Source organism: Acomys minous (genome assembly GCF_964271855.1).
Source record: "Acomys minous genome assembly, chromosome: 11".
Taxonomy (NCBI): Eukaryota; Metazoa; Chordata; class Mammalia; order Rodentia; family Muridae; genus Acomys; species Acomys minous.
This window is the reverse complement of record NC_140492.1, coordinates 35,050,103-35,072,115: the sequence shown is the minus strand read 5'-3', so window position 1 is coordinate 35,072,115 and position 22,013 is coordinate 35,050,103. Positions and strand designations below refer to the sequence as shown.

Sequence of the window (22,013 nt, the reverse complement as noted above, 5' to 3'; positions counted from 1 at the left end):
AAATACCACTTTTCAGACACATGATTCCAAATATTTAACTATATGGCAAAAATAACAAGACTTATATTCTGAAATCTTTAATATTTTACTATAGATGTCAATAAAGAAAAATATTTATTTTCCTTTTATGCCACATTACTAAGATCTTGAATAAAATACATATACAGTAGTTATTAAAACAGAAGCATAATTTCAGTATTATATTTATTGGAATAACATTAAATTGTGTTCTTATTGCAATTGTGTCTGATTTAGTTGTTTGCTAGGAACTTAGCTTTTGTTCTTATGTGCTTAAACTCAGCTATGTTTATAAAAAAATTTATCTGCTGTCAACTTGACTGTATGTTTTTCATTTTAATGTACTATAAATTTTTAGTGAACTATCATTTTATTCCTACAGTAAAACTGACTTGTTAGGGACATAGCATTACACTTTTAAATGAAAATTTTGGATATAATGATACTTTAACTAAAATTTTAATCCAATCTTTTTATCAGTGACATTTAAAACTTTTTCCTATTATAGGCCTCTGGTTTTAGTGATACATGTTCTATTGTAAAACTTTTTCTTTGGAATGTTCTAGAATGACATTATCGCGAGAACCATATATTTTTTGGTAATGTCACTGAAATTGACAGTTCTGGTGATAGATATTTGAGCAGTTCCATGTGCCCGCTACCTCCCTCAGCAGCAGAAGGGAGCAGAGATGGCTTACTGCTAAAGAGGTAAGAGTGAGCTAAAAGGGCTGTAGCTTTGTTCTCCTGGGTGACTGATTCTATAGTCAAGACCCACAGGAAAAAAAAAAAACAATTTCACTTTCTGGTTCTTCCCTTCCTTAGCTTGAGAGATGCAACTCTGCATTCTGCATGTTGATCATTATATCAAGAACATTTACAATTGGATTTTGTAGCTATCAAACAACAACAACAACTACAACAATGACGACGACAACAACAACAGCAACAACAACAACAACAACAACAACAACAACAACAACAACAATGCCCTGCTTTCCTTTCTCTCATTTTTTAAACTGTATAAGAAGTTCCTGACTTGAAGAGAAAGGGTGGGGGGCTCTGTTAATTATACCTGGGCAGTGGGTTGAGTGCTCTTAAATCTTTTTGTGCTATGACAAAATTTTAAAATATGCACAAGTAAGAAAATTGTAGAAGTAGTTATTTTAAATATATAGGCACTTTTTGGCTATACTTGAAAAGTGTCATTTAATATACTGAAGCTGTAATTTACGACAATCAACCCGTGATTACTGCTAGTAATCCAAACTAGAAGATCACAAATTACTGTGAAACACATTCATGTCCTTTCTTCATGTATTTCTTCCAACTTGTGTCATGATTCATATAAAATGAAATCTGATGCATTCCTAGTACACTAAATGTTCAGCAAAGGAAACAGCTATTAATCTTAATCAGATATTAAAAACGAGTTCATCAGATATATGTAAATAATTAAGTAAAATTAATGGTAAAATTTTCGGCTGGGAATATGGTTAAATTATTATAGCACAGCCTTACAAAATACTAGTACTAGGAATAGACCAGGACAGTCAGTCCATCCATGAAGTTTGGATGTGTATACCAATCTCAAGGGTCCAAGCCTGTTGTAATGATAAAGTAAAACGTAAAAGTATAAAGGTTATTATAGAATCCAGAAAATATCTATCATATCTTTCTTGATTTAAGAGTAATCATCAATAGTGAGTCAAAATCAAATTATTACAAAAGCACTTATATTTGCACTGCTTAGCACTGTATGATTAGGTGTAGAATACAGCCAGCTGTCATAGTAGTTTCCTCAAGTATGAATGAAGAAATAATTGTATCACTTATAATTTACCCTTAAATGCTTGCCTTTTATTAACTTTCCAAGTTTAATTAAATTATTCTTATAGTGATCTAAAGTTAGATGTCATCAACTAACGATAATTCAAATGAGTGATGAGGAAATGATTTTTCTTTACTCCCCAGAGAGGAGCACACCAACTGAATTTCCTGTGCCAAATGGGCAGTCCTGAAAACATATATACAAGTAACATTATATAAATGTAACAGGTTACATACAAATACATATACAAATAAATCAACAATAGATGACAAAAGAAGCTATGAATTAAAGGAAAGGAGGGAGTTTTATATAGTGGGGTTTCAGGGGAGGAAAGGGAAAGCATAAATGCTATAATTAAATACAATCTCAAAAATAAACACCTCCACTAAAACATTCAATAGTATGATATGGCATCACTTATCCAACTTGTTTTCCTAGGAATATTGTGAACAGCAGCTAAGGACTTTATTTGCCAAACCTAAAAATTAATACTTATGCCACACATGTTGATGTGCACTTTGATTCCCAGCATTGGGAATAGGGTCAGGTAGATCTCTATGGGTTAAAAGCTAGCCTGGGCTGTATAGCAAGTTCCAGGATAGGTAGTGCTACAAAGAGGGACTCTGTCTCCAACAATCAAACAAATAAACAAAACCAAAATATTCACTTAAACTTTTCCATTGGCTTTGATGTTACCTTATTTTCATATTGATGGGATATTGATTTTTCTTCTCTCTTGTATCACACATATTTATGAAGATATCTAAGTAAAATAAAATGTTTAATTCTGCATATATATTTGTCTACAAAGAAAAGTTCCTTCAGTACAAAATACTGCACTGCAATTTATTATATTATAGACAAAAATAAGCTTAAATTTATTCATTCTTTTTGTTTATTTTTTGGAGATTCTTATACACTTATAACATATCTCCTATGTCTTTCCTCCAAACTCTATGTATTTCTGAGTTTGTAGGCCTAGTTCTGCTCTCCTTCAGATTCATTGCCTCTTCTTTGGCTAATTGTTCTAAATATAGCCGGTTTGGTCTGGATAATGTTACTTGTATATGTTTCCAGGGTTGACTATTTTGTATTGGATGACCAACTGGTCTCCTTCAGACCATCTCTCCCTCTCCCAGTTTGCACATAGGGTAGAGGGTTGGGAGCATTTCTCCATTCTTTGTGGAGGGTTGATGCCATTCTTTCTTAAAGATTTAAATTATTTACTAACATTTCAAAATAAAAAGGTAGGTGATAAGAATAAATGTGCTGGTAGACAAATCAGGGATAGAAAGATCAGAGAACAAAGCATGTAAGTGATTCACATATATTAGACTACTGAGGATAAATGACGATTTTATGTGGGAGTAGAAATTCCAAAACAAAATTATTTGTTGTAAGAATATTGCGGGATTGCACTAAATTTTAACTAAATATGTTGGAAGTTTAGGGATTCCTAAAGACAGTAGTAGTTGAGGTCAGATTGTAAAATAGCTACATAAAAGCTAGATAAAAGAATTTTATGTTAAAAATTAGCATAAGTTAGCAATAAGTGTCAAAGAAAGAAAAATACACTAAGCATTTAGAAACATTAACGTGTATATCTGGATTTTCTCAAGTATAAATGTCACAGCAAATGTCAAAGTGAACATTTCCAAAGCTAAATCATTGTAACCATGTGGCAGAATGGGGTGGTCCTTTCATTAATTCTACGAAATCATGCGGTGTAATTTTTTTTTTTTAAAGAACGTAACATTAGAGGAAAGAATTTGTCTTTTTATAAAAGCAGCTCTGTTTGTGGAAATAGTGCTGACAGAATAGAAATAAATAATACAAGATAACAGAAAACAACTTTGAAAATTAAGTAAACACAGTAGCAGCAGACTGCTTTTAAGCATGTCTAGGTTGCTATTTCTAGAAGAATTAAAGTGAGGTAAGATGGGCAAACTTGTGCCAGTATGGGAGAGAGTAGCAGCGAATTTGATGACTATTTCAAAGAAGAGGCTCTCCTGAATGACAGCGTGATTTGTAAGTATGGTCCATCACATTTTTCTAAGTCAACTACAAAATACATTGCCACATGACATACTTATTACACTAAAAAAGGAAGCAGAAATTAATTCAAATAGAGATGCTAGCATGAGAATTCTTAGCATTATTTATTTACTTTTGCATGTGTCTATGGTGCATAAATATCAGGTGGAAGCCTGAGAGAATCAGAGAAAGAAGGAGGGAGGGAGGGAGGGAGGGAGGGAGAGAGAGAAGGAGAGAGAGAGAAGGAGAGAGAGAGGGTGAGAGAGGGGGGAGGGAGAGGGAGAGAGGGGGAAGGGGAGAGAGGGAGAGGGGAGAGGGGGAAGGGAGGGAAGGGAGGGAGGGAGAGAGAGGGGGTGAAGGAGAGAGAGGGTGGAGAGAGGGAAGGGAGGGAGGGGGAGAGAGAGAGAGAGAGAGAGAGAGAGAGAGAGAGTGAAGGAGAGAGAGAGGGTGAGAGAGGGGGAGGGAGGGAGGGAGAGAGAGAGAGGGTGAAGGAGAGAGAGAGAGAGAGAGAGAGAGAGAGAGAGAGAGAGAGGGTGAAGGAGAGAGAGAGGGTGAGAGAGGGGGGAGGGAGGGAGGGAAGAAAGGGAGGTAGGGAGGGAGAGAGGGTGAAGGGGAGAGAGAGAGGGTGAAGGGGAGAGAGAGAGGGTGAAGGGGAGAGAGGGAGAAGGAGAGAGGGGGAAGGGAGGGAAGGGAGGGAGGGAGAGAGAGGGGGTGAAGGAGAGAGAGGGTGGAGAGAGGGAAGGGAGGAGGGGGGGAGAGAGGAGGGGGGAGGGAGGGAGGGAGGAAGGGAGGGAGGGAGAGGGGGTGAAGGGGAGAAAGAAAGAGAGAGTGAGAAAAGGGAGGGAGGTAAAGAGGGAGGGAGGGAGGGAGAGAGATAGAAACACAGAGAGGCAGAGAGACAGAGAGACAGAGAGAGACAGAGAGGAGGGGAGATAATAACTGAAATATGTTGTCTGATTGTAGGTGATACAGTGCACACAGTTGAGATTGAAGAAGCTGACCCAGCTTGCCGCATCCTAGACAATTTTGCCTTATCCTAGACAATTTTCCAGCATCGAGACTGAAATCCCAGGTTTCAGAGCAGGGACTAGCTTTTCCTGCTATTTTCTAGTCAAATCACTAACTCACCGTTTCAAGAAACATTTACAAATTGTAACTTTAAGCCAATGTTTGGGGGATACAGATTGGGGCTTACTGTGCAGTGGTAGATAACTATAATATATAATTATCAACATTTCATAGTCCCCGGCTCTAATATAGCATATCTCAGAGATCACATACACTTTTAATCGCTACATTTATTCATGGCATTTAGTCTGAATACTAGAAAAGGTTAATCAGCTAGACTGCTCATGGCACAAGCCTTCAATATCAGCACTTGGGAGGCAGAGGCAGAGTGATTGTCTGAGTTCAAGGCCAGCCTCGTCAACAGATGAGTTCCAGGGCAGCCAGGGCTATTACACAGAGAAACCCTGAAAAATCAAAATATATAAATAACTTTATTTATTTTGAATAAATAACATAAAATAAAATAAAGGTAAAATGCTTAATCAGTTTAAGAATAGGAGTTGTTTGTAAGAATTGATGGCATTTTAGGCTGAAATGACAGGCAAGATTAGGCAAAAACAAATCAATTAAAAGCTTAAACAGAGCATAACTTTTAGTTTTAACAATTCTGTACTGCTTTCTGTCTGTGCTGAACACATGGTACAATCCCAGTAGAGAATCCTCACACCTACTCCATGACACGGCTCATATAGACAACACGACTGAAGTACAGAGTGCTCAAAGAAACCGTCAAGGCCACTTGGTATTTCCTGCTGGCTGAGCTGGGATGCCAATACCACCTGACCTTCAAATTCTACGCTACCATTTATTATCCTATGTAGTTTCTGACATTAAATAATATGAAAGCCAAATGTCACTAGGGAACTTTATATATGAAATATGACTGATTTCATATTATCCTTTTCTTAATATGTTGATGAACACAAAGATGCAAGAAAACAAGTGAATATACTTCCTATATAGAAATCATACCCCAAGGTATGGTATATGGACCTTTGAACTTGGAAGTACTTGGCCCTAGAAAAGTTTAAGTAGATTACATTTTGTTACTATCCTATATAATTTACATGTATCATTAATGACTTCTAGTTGGCACCGCATACCACTTTGTCTTGTTTTTAACCATAGGAGGAAAAGAACTCATGAGGAAGAGTCCAACAGTTCACTGTTATGTCTTCTATACAAGTACATTTTCAGTTCATGCTTATGTTCCTGCTCATCCTTGAAGACAAACTGGATGGAACAAGACAAAATCAAATCTTTCATTGTGATTTAGTTTCAGTTTTTTCTTCTCTGTAGTGCAGGAAGATTCCCGGTGTCTTCCCAGTGTCTTAAACTGATATGTCTAATTTTGTGACAGTTTTTAACAGAACCTTCTATGTTTGCCTACAGATGAAGTGGCGTTTATAGCTAAAGCTTGTAATGGGGTTTTGGGAAACAAGCTCCCTTTCTGTGATTTGAGCGTGCTGTCTTATGATTGAATAAATCCACATCCTGAGAAGGAATTGGTGTAAATCCTTGGTTTCAACTGTCTCACAATGCTCTATCAAATGATAATACATCTAACATGATCCTAAATGAGGCCATGTGAAAAATGCAGGACTGATTATCATTTCTATTATTAATGCAATCAAACAGATGTCCATGGTGATAATGGGAACATTTGTTGCATAGAACAAGACAGATTTTAATAATGGACTATATTTTGAGTGAGTCGATGGCACTGAATTGGCCATTTATTAAATTGTTCTCTGAAAAGCATAGAAAACTTGACTCTTGTTACTCCCTGTCCAGAAATGTAGAAATTTAGGAGAGCTCAGCCATGATGTCTACCTGTAGAATTTCAATGTTTAGAGATTGCTTCAGGTGGTAGACTATCTTTAAAAGTCAGTTATTTGGGTTTCAGGTCACTAACCTTTACCCATGGGCATGAACACTTGACAATTATGAATGCAGCCCTCATTAGTACAACAGAATAAGCTTTGGATATTCTATATTTTAGGAGCCAGGGACTGCATGTCCAACAGTTGTCTATATCTGCCACATTGAACAGGAGCGGGGAAAATGGCCTTTTATTCTGTGCTAATAAAGAATTGAACTATGTTTATAGAAGGTGTAAATCATGTGTTGTAAATTTGTTATTTTATTTTAGACACAGTGCTCTTCGGAGCTGAAGCTGACCTTAAAATCATAATCCCAAAACTCAGGCCTGTGAGCCCTGACATTACAAGCATCTACTGACAGTTTGGATTTATAATGGTCGTTAAAAATATGAAATTATTGAATAACCTAAAATAAAACCTACTGTCACGTATAGTTCACTAACCGGAAAGTCATCCAGGTATTATGTGCAGCAGCGGTTGCCACAGTTCTGAACACTTAGGCAGAGGTAAGTTAGACAGGAGAGGAATATTGAATTCATTCACCTGTGGTATTTATCCACAAAATAACAAGAATCAAGGGATAGGTGATTGGTTTGGCCGCCTTATCTAAATGTCCTTTTGTGAAGAGGATCAAGTACAGGCTCTGGGAACTCTTGCCTTTGCAAACTGAAACTTAGCCAAAACCAATTTAGACAGCATCCAACCAGGGAAAACTGCAGAATGCTTCTTTAGCTAAGATTGTATATTTCTCTGATTATATACCTGTGAGCTACTCTGAATTAAATAAGAAACATCCAGATTAATTACAATTCTTATTTTTCCCCTCTGAGGAAACACTGGCATTTCCAATAGGATTTATGTCACCACTTTCTTTCTGAAGTAAATCTATATGAAAATGAATTTTTAAAATAGGTAAATTAGGACAATAAAAATTGAAGAATGAAAATATAAATCAATTCAAATAGTGTAAAGTGACTACCAAGATGCTTAAAAATATTGATTAAAAATAACTTTTGAAGTATTAGGACCCTTACAATAACCATGAAATTTTCTAATTTTCCACTTATATGTTCATATAAATGGATAGCTGTCTTTTATTCCTGTTTTTATTTCTCCTAAAAATTCAGATCAGCATGCGTTCTACAAGGTCACTGCAAATACATGATATCAACACACAGCCAAATTCTTTAGCAACATAAATGTTTTTATGAGCAGCAGGTGTATTCTTTGCAAGGCTGTAAAGCTATTAACAGCTCAGTAAGGAGTACATAATAGGCTGTTAACTCAGCCTCCCTTGCAGGAGTACTAAGGAAGGACACTTTGGAAACCATTAAGACAACTAGATTTTAAAAATACCAAGATATGGGTGCTTTATGAATAGAGGTTCATTTAAACTTTATATCATTAAAGTAATGAATTTGGTTTTCTTAATATGATTATGCTCACACGAAAGAATTATTTAACTCTTCTGAAAAAAATTCAGACCATAATTTTGAGGCTAAATATGTTCTAATAAGTACTTGGAAATAAATTATTACTTTTATTTAATTAATATATTGAAAATTCCACAGTTTAAGGCTGATTACAGCAAAGCTGGATTAACTAGCACTTTTGTTTCACACCTGAATTTTTAGGAGAAAGAAAAACAACAATAAAAGACAGCTAAGCCTACTTCTACCAACAAGTGAGTGAATGTTCAGGATATTCTGTATTATGTTAAATACTAGTTGCTCACTTTGGAGAAAATATGTGTGACTTATTTTCCTTATATTACCTCTAGACATGCTATTAAAATGTTTAAAAATTATTTAATTGGTTTTATGGAGTGGGTTTTTTCCCCCATAGTTGGAACGCTCATTAAGTTAAAAAATGTGTTTGTGTGTTTATGTGTCTATGTGTTTGTGTTTGTGTGTGTGTGCCTGTCTGTGTGTGTAGGCCTGAGGGTGGGACTGCATGCTTTTTTACTCAGCCACTGTCCTGTTTGAATAGCAATGGCCCCCATGGACCCATGTGTTTGAATGCTCATAGGGCATGGCATTGTTGGAGTAGGTGTGGCCTTGTTACAGGAAGTACATTATTGTAGATATGGGCTTTGAGGTTATATATGTTCAAGCTACACCCAGTGTAGCACACAGTCTCCTTCTGCTGCCTGCTGATCAAGATGCAGAACTCTCAGCTTCTTCTCCTGCATCATGCCTGCCGGCATGTTAGCCTGCATCTCACCATGATGATAATGGACTAAACCTCTAAACTGTAAGCCAGCCTAGTTAAATGTTTTGCTTTATATGAGCTGCTGTGGTCATGGTGTCTCTTCACAGTAATAAAAACTGTAACTAAGACAGCCATTTTTTATCTCAAGTTTTGAGAATGGCTTTTGTTCCAGAACATAGAGTATGCCAATTGGCTAGGCAGGTCACCAATCAAGATTCAACAGTCTTCCTGTCCCTAACTCCTGAGCACTGGGATTACTTCCTGTCCCTAACTCCTGAGCACTGGGATTACAAGTGTTCGCCACCACAAATGGCTGGCTGTTCTTACATGTGGTGTCTGGGGATTTAACTCACTTCTCATGATTATAACAATTAAGCTATTTCTCTAGCTCTCATACATTTATTTAAAATTTCTTTTGGTTTTAAGAAGTAAGGGTGTATAAAGTGTTTTTGGTTATGGGTTGTTTGTGAGGGATAAGAGCATTATTGTATACATATTGTGAGATGAATCTACTGCTATGGTTAATATATTAATCTACTGCTATGGTTAACATAAGCATCCCCACAGATTTTGTATAAAGGGCCACAAATTGAAAGCCCTGGTAGCAGTAATAGAATATGTGATGGTTCTCCAAGTAGCTAGGCATTTTGAGATGTTTTTAGGTCACTAAGTTCTGCCATTAAAATGGCAGTCTCTGTCTCTTTGTCGCTTTGTGTCTGTATGTGTGTTTCTCTCTGTGTGTTTCTGTATCTGTTTCCTCCTCCTCCCTCTCTCTGTCTCTCTGTTTCTGTCTGTCTCTCTGTCTCTGTCTCTCTGTCTGTGTCTATGTCTGTCTGTCTGTCTGTCTGTCTGTCTGTCTGTCTCTCTCTCTCTCTCTCTCTCTCTCTGTGTGTGTGTGTGTGTGTGTGTTTCTTTGCCTCTCATTCTCCCTATTCCTTATTCTTGATTTGAGCAGTTTTCTCTGCCACATGCCCCTTACCAGAAATCCAAACCTTTGGAATAGCTTCATTTTAGATAGTATCTTCCACAACTATAATCTAGGTAACTCTTTTCCTTTATAATTTAATATGCCTCAAGTGTTGTACTATAGTAATGCCAAACCAATTAACATACTCATTTTTATCATTTTTTATCAGTTTGCATAAGAATCCTGCATTTAGCTTTTTAGTTTGAGTTAGATATTCATATATAATATCTTAAGATTAATAAAGCCAGAACTCAATTATGTTTTTATGTTTTTATTCAATAGGCCTATTGATTTAAATCTGTACTTCAATTAATTAAAGAAATGAATTTGAATACCAAAGTTATTTAGCAAAAAACAATATAGAGTGATTTACTTTCCTGCCAAACATTATTTCTCCATAATATTCATTGTGAAAGTAAAATCAAAGGAGCCAGAGGAAAATAAGAGACTTGCATAATTTTAAATATGTCTCTGTTGATAAAAGCATAAAGGAGCCAAATGTATATTTATATATTTTTTGTAATTTCTTCATTCTCCAGCAAAAAAAAATCTACATTAAAATAACATTTACTGAGTTTTAAGTAGGGCAGTTTTTGCAGGGGCTCTGTAACAAATAATTTATGGTCATGTATGTTGGTAGCTATGGGTGGGGCAGGGGATAAGAAACTGTGTTGAAAGTGGAGAATTTGTGGAGGGAGACACCCGAGCAAGCCCAAGAAGTGCAGAAGGAGAGTGGACCAGCAGCTTTCAGCCTGAAGTATCCTTCTGATGCCTGGGAAGAGAGAGTTAATGATGCTGGGCTGGGAGAAAAGGCCTCTGATGGGGTGATTCTGAAAGTTTTTTTCCTAGAATTTGGGGGCAAGGAGGTGGGGGGTGGGGTGAGCAGAAAGGACACCATAGAGGAGTGTTCTGGTCCTGGCCCGGGGGCCAGGGAAGATAAGTCCCTGAGGTGAATATTAATTATGAATTCTAAAGCTGCAGCATCCATGGCCTTCTTTTCCAGCTCCATTTTCAGAAATTTCTTTTTAGAATAGAGAATACTCTCACACTGGCCACCAAAATCACATAGGCTCGAGAAACACAAGGTGAAATAAAGTTAAGTAGACTTCTTGCTGCAGGTTTTCACCCTGAGCCTCCACGATGTCCATATGATTTTTCAGAATTAGAGATGGAAGGCTACGTACAGCATTTTTTTTTGACCACATTGATTTGGGCACATAACCCGGTGGTGAGTGGCAGTATCTACGACCAGGACTCACTCTGCAGTACACATATTGGGGGACATTAGTTTAAGATATGGTAAATAAATATAACTTCTGAAAACTAACAGTGATGAACAATAACACTCTACTGCTCAGTGGTGCCATTATCCTGGGTAATTTCTGTGTCCCCCCTAAGCCTCTGCTGTTCTGTTCATAGAGATTTCACTACATTGAATAAATAAGTGCTACCCCATATAAAGGGCCCACAAATAAATGTATCTATTTAAGCTTTTGAGAGGTAATGTTCTAGTATTCATAGCCTTCTGATACTTTGTTATCTTTCTAAGGTTTGCCATTCTGTGTCAATCTCTATTGTTCTTTAATTTCACCAATACACATTATTTACATTTTAATATACTACAATTTATTTGGTCACTTTTCTGATTATGTAAATTTGGACTTTTCTTTCCACTAAGCAGCATGTTGTTGAACATGCTGGTATTCTGGCATGGTATCTTACTGTCTTACAATCTTTTTTTGGTTTTTCAAGACAGGGTTTCTCTGTGTAACCTTGGCTGTCCTGGACTCACTTTGGAGACCAGGCTGGCCTTGAACTCAGAGCGATCCGTCTGCCTCTGCCTCTCGAGTGCTGGGATTACAGGCATGTGCCACCACACCCAGATCCATTTTACAATTTTAACAGGTCTTTTGGAAAAAAAGCATTCTTAGACTGAATTTAACACCATCATCTCCCTTTTTCAGTAAGTATTTGAATGATTATCTATGGCAAAATAAAAGATCATTCTAAAGCTCCCCAGCCTCCTTTTTGAAGTTCTCTATTCTTTAAAATAAAGGCTTCTCTATGATGTTTCTGCCGTTGTATCATTAAGCTTAATTTCTGTCAACTATAGAAAGTCAGCACATAGTTTCATTTTTTTTTCTTTCCCTCCCAGAGTAAATTGACCAGGAAAGGTGGTAAATTCCTCTTCCTCTATAATCCCACTCCCACCCACTCCATCTTTATATCTATATCTGAGTTGGTCTGTCTCTGGATTTCTTGCTACAGTACAATAAACTGATCACATTGTCTCTTTCTGTAGTAATGTCACTTTCCACAAAACTTGTCTACTAGAATTTTTTATTAGAATTTCATTAAGATTATATACTGGGGGAAATCTGACCTTTCTAAGGTAGCTTACCTTTTTACCCATGAATTTTAACTCTTTATTAGAGAACTTTTAATGTTTTTTTAATACATTTTAAGTAATTTTTAAAAATTTAAAATATTGTGGATTCATTATCAGGAACTATATATGTCTTACTTTGGAAATTAAATTGCTTTGAAAACTATGTTTTTTGTTTGTCAATTCTATATGGAAATGCATTTAAATTTGTGTGGCTAGTTACTCTGTTACAACTAGTTAAACAACTTGTAATGAATTTAGTGTAGTTTCTACATAGAGGCAACATCTGCAATAATGTCCTTTGTCTCAGAGAATTCAGTTTTTTTTTTGTTCTATCTCACTGAAATGGTTTGATCCCCTTATGTTTATAAAAACGATTATGGATTTTTTTTATAATTCCTATTTTTAGGGTACTTATTTCACTATTCTATTTTAGTTGCTCTGTGAAGTTATTTTATGTTCTCCATGTTCAAAAATACTGCTGGTATACACGAAGAAAAATAGAACCTTTCTGGGAGTTCAATTTGTTGGTGTCTGAATGTAACAAGGCCTCTTACACTCCAGCTTTTTGAGCCTTTGCCACCTCCCCAGCACTGCTGTTGGGTAAGTTTGTGGGGTCCTTTGATGTGAAGGCTTCCTGGGTGAATTGGAATATTAGAAGGAGACCTTGAGGTTTTATAGCCTTTCTACCTCCGAGTCCCCACCTGCTTCCCGAGTGTACCTGCAATGTGAACACCCAGACTCCTACTCCAGCCTGCTGCTGTGTGTTACTCACGACGACTGACTTCAACCTGCTGGAACTATGAGCCAAAATCTTTTCTCCCTAATTGGGTTTCCTGAGGGGATTTTCTGATAGCAACAGGAAAGTAACTAATACACTATTGAAATGGTTACATTTTATCCACTAGTCTCTCAGTATGGTTCAGTTAGATTATGAATTATATTCTGCTAAAAATTTATTTAAAAAAAAACAAAGAGCAGAAAAAATTTATTCATTCTCAAATTAGTCCCTTTTCTGTGTTTGCTGGGTGAGGAGGCTAAGGTTTTCTGTAGGATTTGGTGTGTGTGCGGGGCTGAGTGCTAGTTGCTGCTAATCACTTTTCCTCTCATCTTTTACCAGCTGCGAAGTTATTCTTGCTCTATAGATGGCATTTCAGACAAATCCCTATTTCTCTGTTCTCTGGGAGTGTTTGCAGGTGTTTCGAATGACTGTGTCCTTGGGAGTTTTGAAATTGATTGTGGAAACTCTCTAAACTGAAAAAGAAATCTTTAATTAAAAAATTATCTATTGAACCAAACTACTTAGCAGTCAAAAGCTGTCCTACTAAGGCATGTAAGTAAATGATATTATTTTGTCATGAATACTAAATTTTATTTAATTAATTTTCATAATTAATTTCCTTTAAGATTAAATTTTATTTTGTTGTGTGTGTGTGTGTGTGTATGTGTTTGTTTGTTTGTTTTGCAGGATTATTTAACAACACTGTGAATCCCCAGATTGTATACTGGAAAAACCCGCCTATAGGGGTAAGGCCTTAAGAGATTTCTGTCACCCACATTGGCATGACAGCTGGTATTGTCGTTATGCAGATCTTGTTTAAAGGATTATATTGTTGAGATTTTACAGGTGCATCTTCCATTTAAATCTCTGGGGTGACTGAGGAAGACACTAGCAGATGGAATGACTTCACATGCACATTGATTGGAAGAATTCATCTTGTGTAGCTGACCATCTTTCTAAAGGCATTTAAAAATTCGATAAATCCCAATATAAAATCCCACATACCTTACGTAAATAGAAAAAAAACCCTCAGAATCACAGAAGATGCCAGATAGCCAAAGCAACCCTGAAAAAAAAAAAGGAACAAACAAGCAACAGCCCCCCAACCCCTATCCCTGCCAAAACAAACAAACAAACAAACCAAAAAACCAGTAGGTGAGGGCCATACCAGATTAAATGGTACAAGTATAGAAATGGACATCAGTATGAAGGAAACAAGATAGAAGACTTAGACACAAGTCCCTACAACTATAGCTATTTGATGTTTTATAAATATGACAAAAATATACACAGAATAAAGTAAGCACCTTCAATAAATAGTCTTGGAAAATTGCCTTTCTACTTGGAGAAGAGTGAAATTATATCTATATCTGTCCCATTGAACAAAAACTAACTCCAAGTAGAGCAAAGACTGTAGGATGAAGCCTGAAATACTGAAATTGCTAGAAGAAAACATAGGTAGTACCCTACAAGAGATAGAAGCAGGAAACAACTTGCTGATTTGGAGTCTATTTACATAGGAATTACAGTCAACAATTGACAAATGGGACCTAATAAAACTAACAAGCTCCTAAGAACCTTGCATTAGTTCCCATCACCTACAGATCCATGGCACCTCCCAGTACCAGTAATTAGGACCAAGGCTTTAGGAGATTCCAAGATGGCGTCGACCAGTATGCACTATAGCTGATCTACTCCGAGGAGACCAGGGACGTGAATGGAGCCACAGACGGCTGGATTTTGAGAACTGTAGGGAAGGTCACTACAAACCACCTCCCAACATCAGAGTCACCAAAATGACAAGAGGACAGCGAAAGAACGCAAACAAAAACCAAAACAGGTTGGCATCTCCAGGACCAAAGCTTTACATGTGGACCTTTGGACTTACCCTTTTACAATATAGTGTGATGAATGCTATTTTAATCTGGTATTTAAGATAAAAAAAAAAAAACTAAATATTTCAAAAGCAAAAATTTCAAAGTTCTACACATCCTACAATGTTCTTTATTTGCTTCTTATTTATCTTCTTTCCCCACTTTTCCTCCCCTCTTTCTCTCACTCTTTTTATTTGCTTTCTGGTTTTTTTGTTTTTGTTTTTTAGACAGGGTTGTTCTGTGTATCCCTGGGCTGTTCTGGAACACATTCTGTAGAGCTGGGATTAAAGGTGTGCACCACCACACCTGGCTTTCTTTCTTTCTTTCTTTCATAATTTATTTATCTTACATCTAGATTGTTATTCCTTTACTTGTATCTTCCTGTTCCCATCCTCCCTCCCTCTTCCACCCTATTCCCTTCGCCTAGACCTCTGACAGAAGGGGACCTCCCCCCTTACTACATGAACACAGCCTATCAGGGCTCCTCTGGGTAGCCTGCTTTCCCTTCCTCTGTGTGCTGCCAGGTCTCTCCACCAAGGGGAAGTGGTCAAAATCTGGAAAGGGGGACACCAGAGGTCATGTCAGAGACAGTCCCCACTCTCCCCACAGACATGAAGAAAGAGTTGTCCATTAGCTAAACCTAGACACCCTATTCAGATCTAGTTTCTTACTTCCTATATTGAGCTTTTATAGTTATTTTTATTTTACTGAAGCCTGGTCTTTTATGAGAGGCCTTTTAGAGACAGGTTCTCTCTTTTAGTTTAGATCGACACATCTTTATTCTACCCCTGTTCTAAAAAAAAAATACTGTGGCATAGATCTTGCTAGTTTGATAAATGTTTTCTATCAAAAACATTGAAGGTGATATTTTTCAGTTGCCTGTTTTCCATTTTGCAAAAAAATTCTGTTGTAAGTCTGCCATTTCTCTGTCAATGTTCTTTTCTCGTTGTCTCACTAATTATATAACTATCATCTTTTCTCTATTTACTTTATATTCAGCGAATCTAATATAAGTGTTACATGTATGAGCCCATTTTGGATGTTATACTTATGGATCCATTGCTTAGTGAAAATTTGCCACCATTATTCATATAGATACTGTAGCATGTCCACTCTTCCTATTTCTTCTTCTTTAGAGAAAATACAGTGTCTTAATTGTACAATTGTATTGTTCTGTGCTCTACACATCTTTATTCCTATTTTCAATGTTATTTTACATGACTCTTTATATGATAAGCTCTGGGCTTGATTTTCTGATGCATATCTAAGTTTACATAATTTGTAATTTCTCTTATCAACACATCCCAGTATCATTTTATTATAATATATATCTGATAAATGGATACATGAACATGTGTGTATATACACTTTTGCAAAAGGACCATTCAATATCAGAAGGTACATTTTGCCAGATTTTCCTATTATTGTCTCTTTTCCCTTCATGATCACATTTCTTCTCTTAAACATCACACACATAGTTATTCTGTGTTTGATCATTCAACATAAGTCTGTTGCAGTTTATTAATGATTATTCAATCATTTTCTCCCTCATACTATCAGCTTTTTAAGCGTGATGCTCTTTTCAGAACATAATCTGCAGTGTCATTGAGTTCTTAATTTCAAAAGCTTTCCTTCAAAGAGGGTTTGTTTCCATATTGGTAGGATTCACTTCAGCCATTCCTCGCCCATGGCCCATAACTCTTCTTTTATTCCAACGACAGTGCTCTTATAGCAATAAGAAATTTTCTCTAAGAAAATTTCTTAGAGGGAACTGACAGCTTTAGTTCCCTCTAAGCAAGGTGCATGTGTGGGTGTGTGTCTTTGTATCTGTGAACCCTTTTAGGGAGAAAAGACCAAATTTTTGAATTTATGCTCTTTATTTTGTGAGACTAAAGTTTCCTTCAGGAGTGACTGTATCCATGCCTAGTAATTTGTTAAGTGATGAGATTTTTCAGAATAAATAGCTTACAGTCATTCTATAAACCAAAAGACTACATAGCACTAACCATATTTGGTGCAGCTTTTTTCCATAAATAAGAACCCAAAAGAAAGAAGAGACTTATGGATAAACTTCTCAGATTTCATTCTAGATATGTCAGGCAAGGTGCTAGTTGCTGGCCTGAAAATATGACCAAAGGATTCACAATCTAGCATCAGGAGCTGAAAAAAAATCAGAGACAAAAGGCTATAATAAGGTAAAATTGCCTTCTGTGCCTGAAAAATTGTTACTGAACTAAGGATATATATGTCTAAGGATTAAAATTTTAGGTATTTTAACAAAAGAAGCGTGAAGGCCATGCTTGTGTAAGATGCAGAGATGACTATAAACATGCATTCCCTAGAAACTTTTATCACTTGGAATAATGTAATTTGTTTGATTCATTCGGAACTACATACTTTTGGAAAAAATATTTATGAAAGAAATGTATTATTGGATTGTCAAAGTTGTAAAGGAAAGGTTTACAAAACCATACCGTGATTTAAAGATTCAGAACAACACAACAAGCGAACAAGAGAATAAAGCTACTTAATGATAGAGTGATATGCCTGGTAAATTTAATCAGAGTTTTCTTGTTATTAAAAGAATAAATATCAAATGGTGTTAATAAAAACATGGTGTTTTATAATCACGAAAGTCAAGGAATGTTTAATGAATCAATTATAAATTAGACTTCCTGAACAATATTTTAAAATTTTAATATCAATCTTAACATTAACCCATATTGGAAAAATGACTATGCATTTACATGGACATATATATTTTAAATAAGAGGACAAAGGAAGGAAGGAATGGTATTTTGGCTTTTCTTATCTCATATGTTAGCTCCATCCTTCCTTCCTTCTATTACCAAACCACTATACTCTCCGTCTTTTGAAGTTATCAGCTTCCTCCTGGCCTTGAGCTTTCACACTTGCTTTCTCTTTACCTGAAATGCCCTTCTTGTATTTTTCTTCAGTTGTTAATATTAAATACTTCACCATCTTTGGTTGGTACCTAAGCCAAAATGAAAATGTCTAACCTCTTTAATTATTTAAAGTTTCATCCACAGAGGATTTTTATTATAGAAACTCATTTCACTTTAAATTCGAATATAACTTTAGATTGCAAAAGTGTCCTCGCTTTAATTTTCAAGGGACAACATGCATAAAGGAAAGAATACTGGGTCTGCTATAAAGAGTAAAGATGTGTAGCTCCTAAACTGGTACATATAGTACATTTTATCTTCTTTCTTTTTCCATTCTTAGATTTGTTTTTTTGACTCTTCCTCTCACTAAATAAAATATCAATGCACTATAGTGTTTATTAATAATAATAAAAGTATTTCTCAGAATTCTGCATCTTATACTGATGGCAATGTTGGACAAAAATATGGCCTCAGAAACTCAAGACTATTAGGAAAAAATGAGAAACATAGTTTTATTTCTTGACAATGAGTTTTATAACACAAGTATTATAAAATTAGATTTTTCTCTATTCAAAACTTGAGTTGGAAAATTGAAATGCTTTAACATCATGGCTATTGAATAAATCATGAAAAAATAACACCATTGTACTTCTATGAATGATGAATATAGGTATATACTTGAGTTTCAATCCTTCGAAGCAATTTTTCTCAAGGGTCTTAGATAATGTATCACAGGTACTTTGTGTCTGATAGTCTAACGTAAAAAGGGACAGAAATCACACTGCTGACATGGATGTGATTCAAGACACCCATTTTGTGATATAAACAAATGACTTAAATATTCCCTACAAGCCTCAGATTTTATTTGGTTCAGAAGAAAGTTCTTAAAGAAGCAAGGAAAATACTCCAGTTTATGAATTTTGTCAAAACCTGGTATTTTTCCAGCAAAGGATGTACATGGAGAAGGTTGGCAGCCACCCTACAGTATCTGCTCAGGCTAGTGTCTATCCCCTTCACAAATTCATATCCTGTCCTAGCCATGAATAGGTCTGGAATATTTTTTGCCATTTCATGAAGTCTTTCTGCAGTTCACATTTGCCTCCAACTTAACTGCCAGTGTGTAGGTGTTGAAGGATAAGACAGAATGATTAAATATCACTCCACATCTGGAGACTAATTAATATTGGATTATTATAATAGGATGTTCATCAACTGAAATTAAGGAAATAACATTAAGAAAAGTAGAGTGTGATGAGACAAAAATAGGTCTTGACAAATGCAGCTGCTCAAATTGGTTGGTTTCCATTAGACATAGAGCTGCTAATGACTTTTAAAATTATTATTTTCCTTGTAATTTTTCAGTGGTGGAAAAGTCATAATACAATGTTTCTATGACAAGTAATATTAACTACAGAGGACTTCATAACTACCACCCCCCACACCCCTTTTAAAAAGAAAGCCAAGCAGATGACTGTTTTCTCCATAATGACTCCTCAGTTCTGCAATGCAGATAATCAGAAAATGTTCTCTGAGCCATTTTAATATGAAATACAAAAGCTTAGAAAACCCCTCTAAATAATTGAAGGCAACCATTAGGAGCATAGCCAACCCGTCTCTTAATGGAGAGGTCATGAGGGACACTAGGCATAGAACCTCTATGAGAAGTTCAAGGAACATTTGGTGGTTTATAATTGATTTTTCTGGGCAGATCTCTTTTTTTTTTCAAATAGTAATTATACGATCATCATTAATAATGACTGCTCCAAGGGACTTAGCTTTATTCTTCAATGCAAAAATTATATTTGGCCAAAGAAGCTTCATAATCATCTCTACTTTCTTGAAATAAAATACAGATTTAGTTTTTTCCCTCCTCAATTGAGAATCTAAGACACTTAAGTCTCCCCTCTCGAGGAATAAGGATAATAACAGCAGAGTCGGGAAATGAAGAACTTACTATACATCGCTCACTATGCGGGAAAGTCAGACAGAGTTTTGCTTTAATAGTTTACCTCCAAGAGCATTTCCTTGTAATTGTTTTTTCCCTAGATTTTGAAGGTCTGGTGCATCTTTTGAAGATGTTAAGTACCTCTCTAAATTAGGAAAGCAAGGCGCTTTCTGAAGGAAACTTCTTATAAAGGCTAATTAATAACTGGAAGAGATGAGGCAAGTAATATCATAGGGTTCAGAAAACTGGCTACAGAAGCAGCATGGGTCTTTGTGTTCAGAAGTTTTTATTAAAATATATTCATTGTAAAAAAATAATAAATAAATAAATAAATAAAATATATATTCATTGTGCATATTGCTTCAAGGCTGGCCAGTTGCTCTGTAGTTTGAGTATATATTAGTATATAAATATATGTATACAACAATGATAATCAAAAAATGATGCTATCAATTTGGGAGTCAGGAGGTTAAGATAGGATAGCTATAGCTGGGAGAGGCTGGTGGGTAGACAAGGAAAGGGCAAAGTGAATTGTTAATTGTATTTCAATTAAATCATTAAAATATATTTAAGTATATCAGGTAAAACAGATACAGATAATAAATTGGGGGGAAATGAGCTTTTAAAATTTTCCTTTTAAAACACATATGCATGTATATGTGGAGAAAGACAGAATCAGACAGACACATGCAGACAGAGAAAGAATGAGAATTTAAATACCTAAACGTCTCTTTCTCTCTTTTTTCTATCTCTCCACCTCTCTCTTCCTCTCTCTCATAGACATACATTTACAGATTCATGTTCTGATCTTTTGACTATAATCTGACATATTTGCCTACCAATGTCTCCATTCACAAGTGTGTGGCAAAGCACTTATTTGTCTTTGATACAAATAAAAAAGCTCTTATTTATTTTTATATGGCTGGTATGGATATGCTAAAATAGTGAATGCATTATTTTTAAGTGAGTGTGAGCAGACAAATATTTTGGTCTATATAATCACCTTTAGAAATTTATTTACTTTATTGTTTATATAACATTCACTATTCTTCTATGCAGTTTATTATATGTGAATAACTGGAGATGGAGAAAAGACTCCTATTACAAAATTGGCTTGAACTGTATATAAAAAAATATGGTATACTGCTTTCATGGAATGGAGTGTACTTTATTAAAACATATTAAGATTTTGCAGGGCAAATAAATCATTAGAGCTGAAAATTTGACACAAAGTACAATACTTTCTGTTTAACTTTTATAAAAAATAGTATGTATGGATTTGTTAGCTTGAAATTTTATTTGTATTGTTTCTTTCTCTTACTATTTTGGATACTGAAACCATCCTCTATGTGTTTTTTTAAATGGCATGACTCAGTATTTAGAAGGAAAAAAGATCTCTCTTATAGGTAATATTAAGGTAAGTTAGCAGGGAAATTCTGAAAAATAAAGGTGGTTCTATCACTGAAATCCTTTAGCATTTAAAGGAAATGGGATGTACCTACCCATTTCCTCTATCTGGAAGCCAAACTGAAGTATCATACATTACCACCATAGCTTGATGTAGTAAAAGGCATCCCAGACTGGACTCCAAGATCCTGAACTCTGGTATTCACATTTCTCATGCAATCATCTTTCATATTATAACACAATTGGACTATATGACCAAGCATAAGGGCACTGCAGTCACTGTCTCTTGAAATTCATTCTCTCAAATATGATCAGAGCTACTTGGTGAACTGATGAGAACTCCTACTGATAGCCATGTAAGTGAGTCTGATGAGAGATCCCTCGTCCCCGAGCCTTTAAGCAGCCCACGGGACCTTCAGTGAGAGTCACCTAGTCCAGCTACCTGTGCGTCCCTGGTCATCATATATTCTGTGTGGTAGACAATGCTGTCCTAAACAGGCAAGCTTTTCCTGTGTAGCATCAGGAAACTAATATGGTAGGTTTGCAAACAAGATTAAGATTTATCATATTTTCTCATAAGTGTAGCTTATGAAATCATACTATTCAACTGTCAGTGGAAAGTTTGAAGAACACTGTCTTGGTGTCCAAGGTATTTGTACTGTACATTTTCCACACTATACTGTGTTTATTTTACTATTCCTGAAG

The 22,013-nt window shown here is 35.8% G+C and overlaps 1 protein-coding gene across 5 annotated transcripts in view; it reads right to left on the bottom strand.

The window, feature by feature from the left end:
- EPHA6 (EPH receptor A6) overlaps positions 1-22,013 on the bottom strand; it is an 896,620-nt gene that overhangs the window by 312,030 nt on the left and 562,577 nt on the right. Inside the window, exon 2 of one of the 5 annotated variants that reach the window (XM_084801067.1) lies at positions 17,057-17,210. The exons of the other annotated variants lie outside the window; for them this stretch is intronic. Coding sequence (XP_084657193.1) covers positions 17,057-17,059 — 3 coding nt within the window. The 5' untranslated portion in view covers positions 17,060-17,210. The remainder of the gene's footprint in view (positions 1-17,056; positions 17,211-22,013) is intronic. 5 annotated transcript variants of the gene reach the window in all.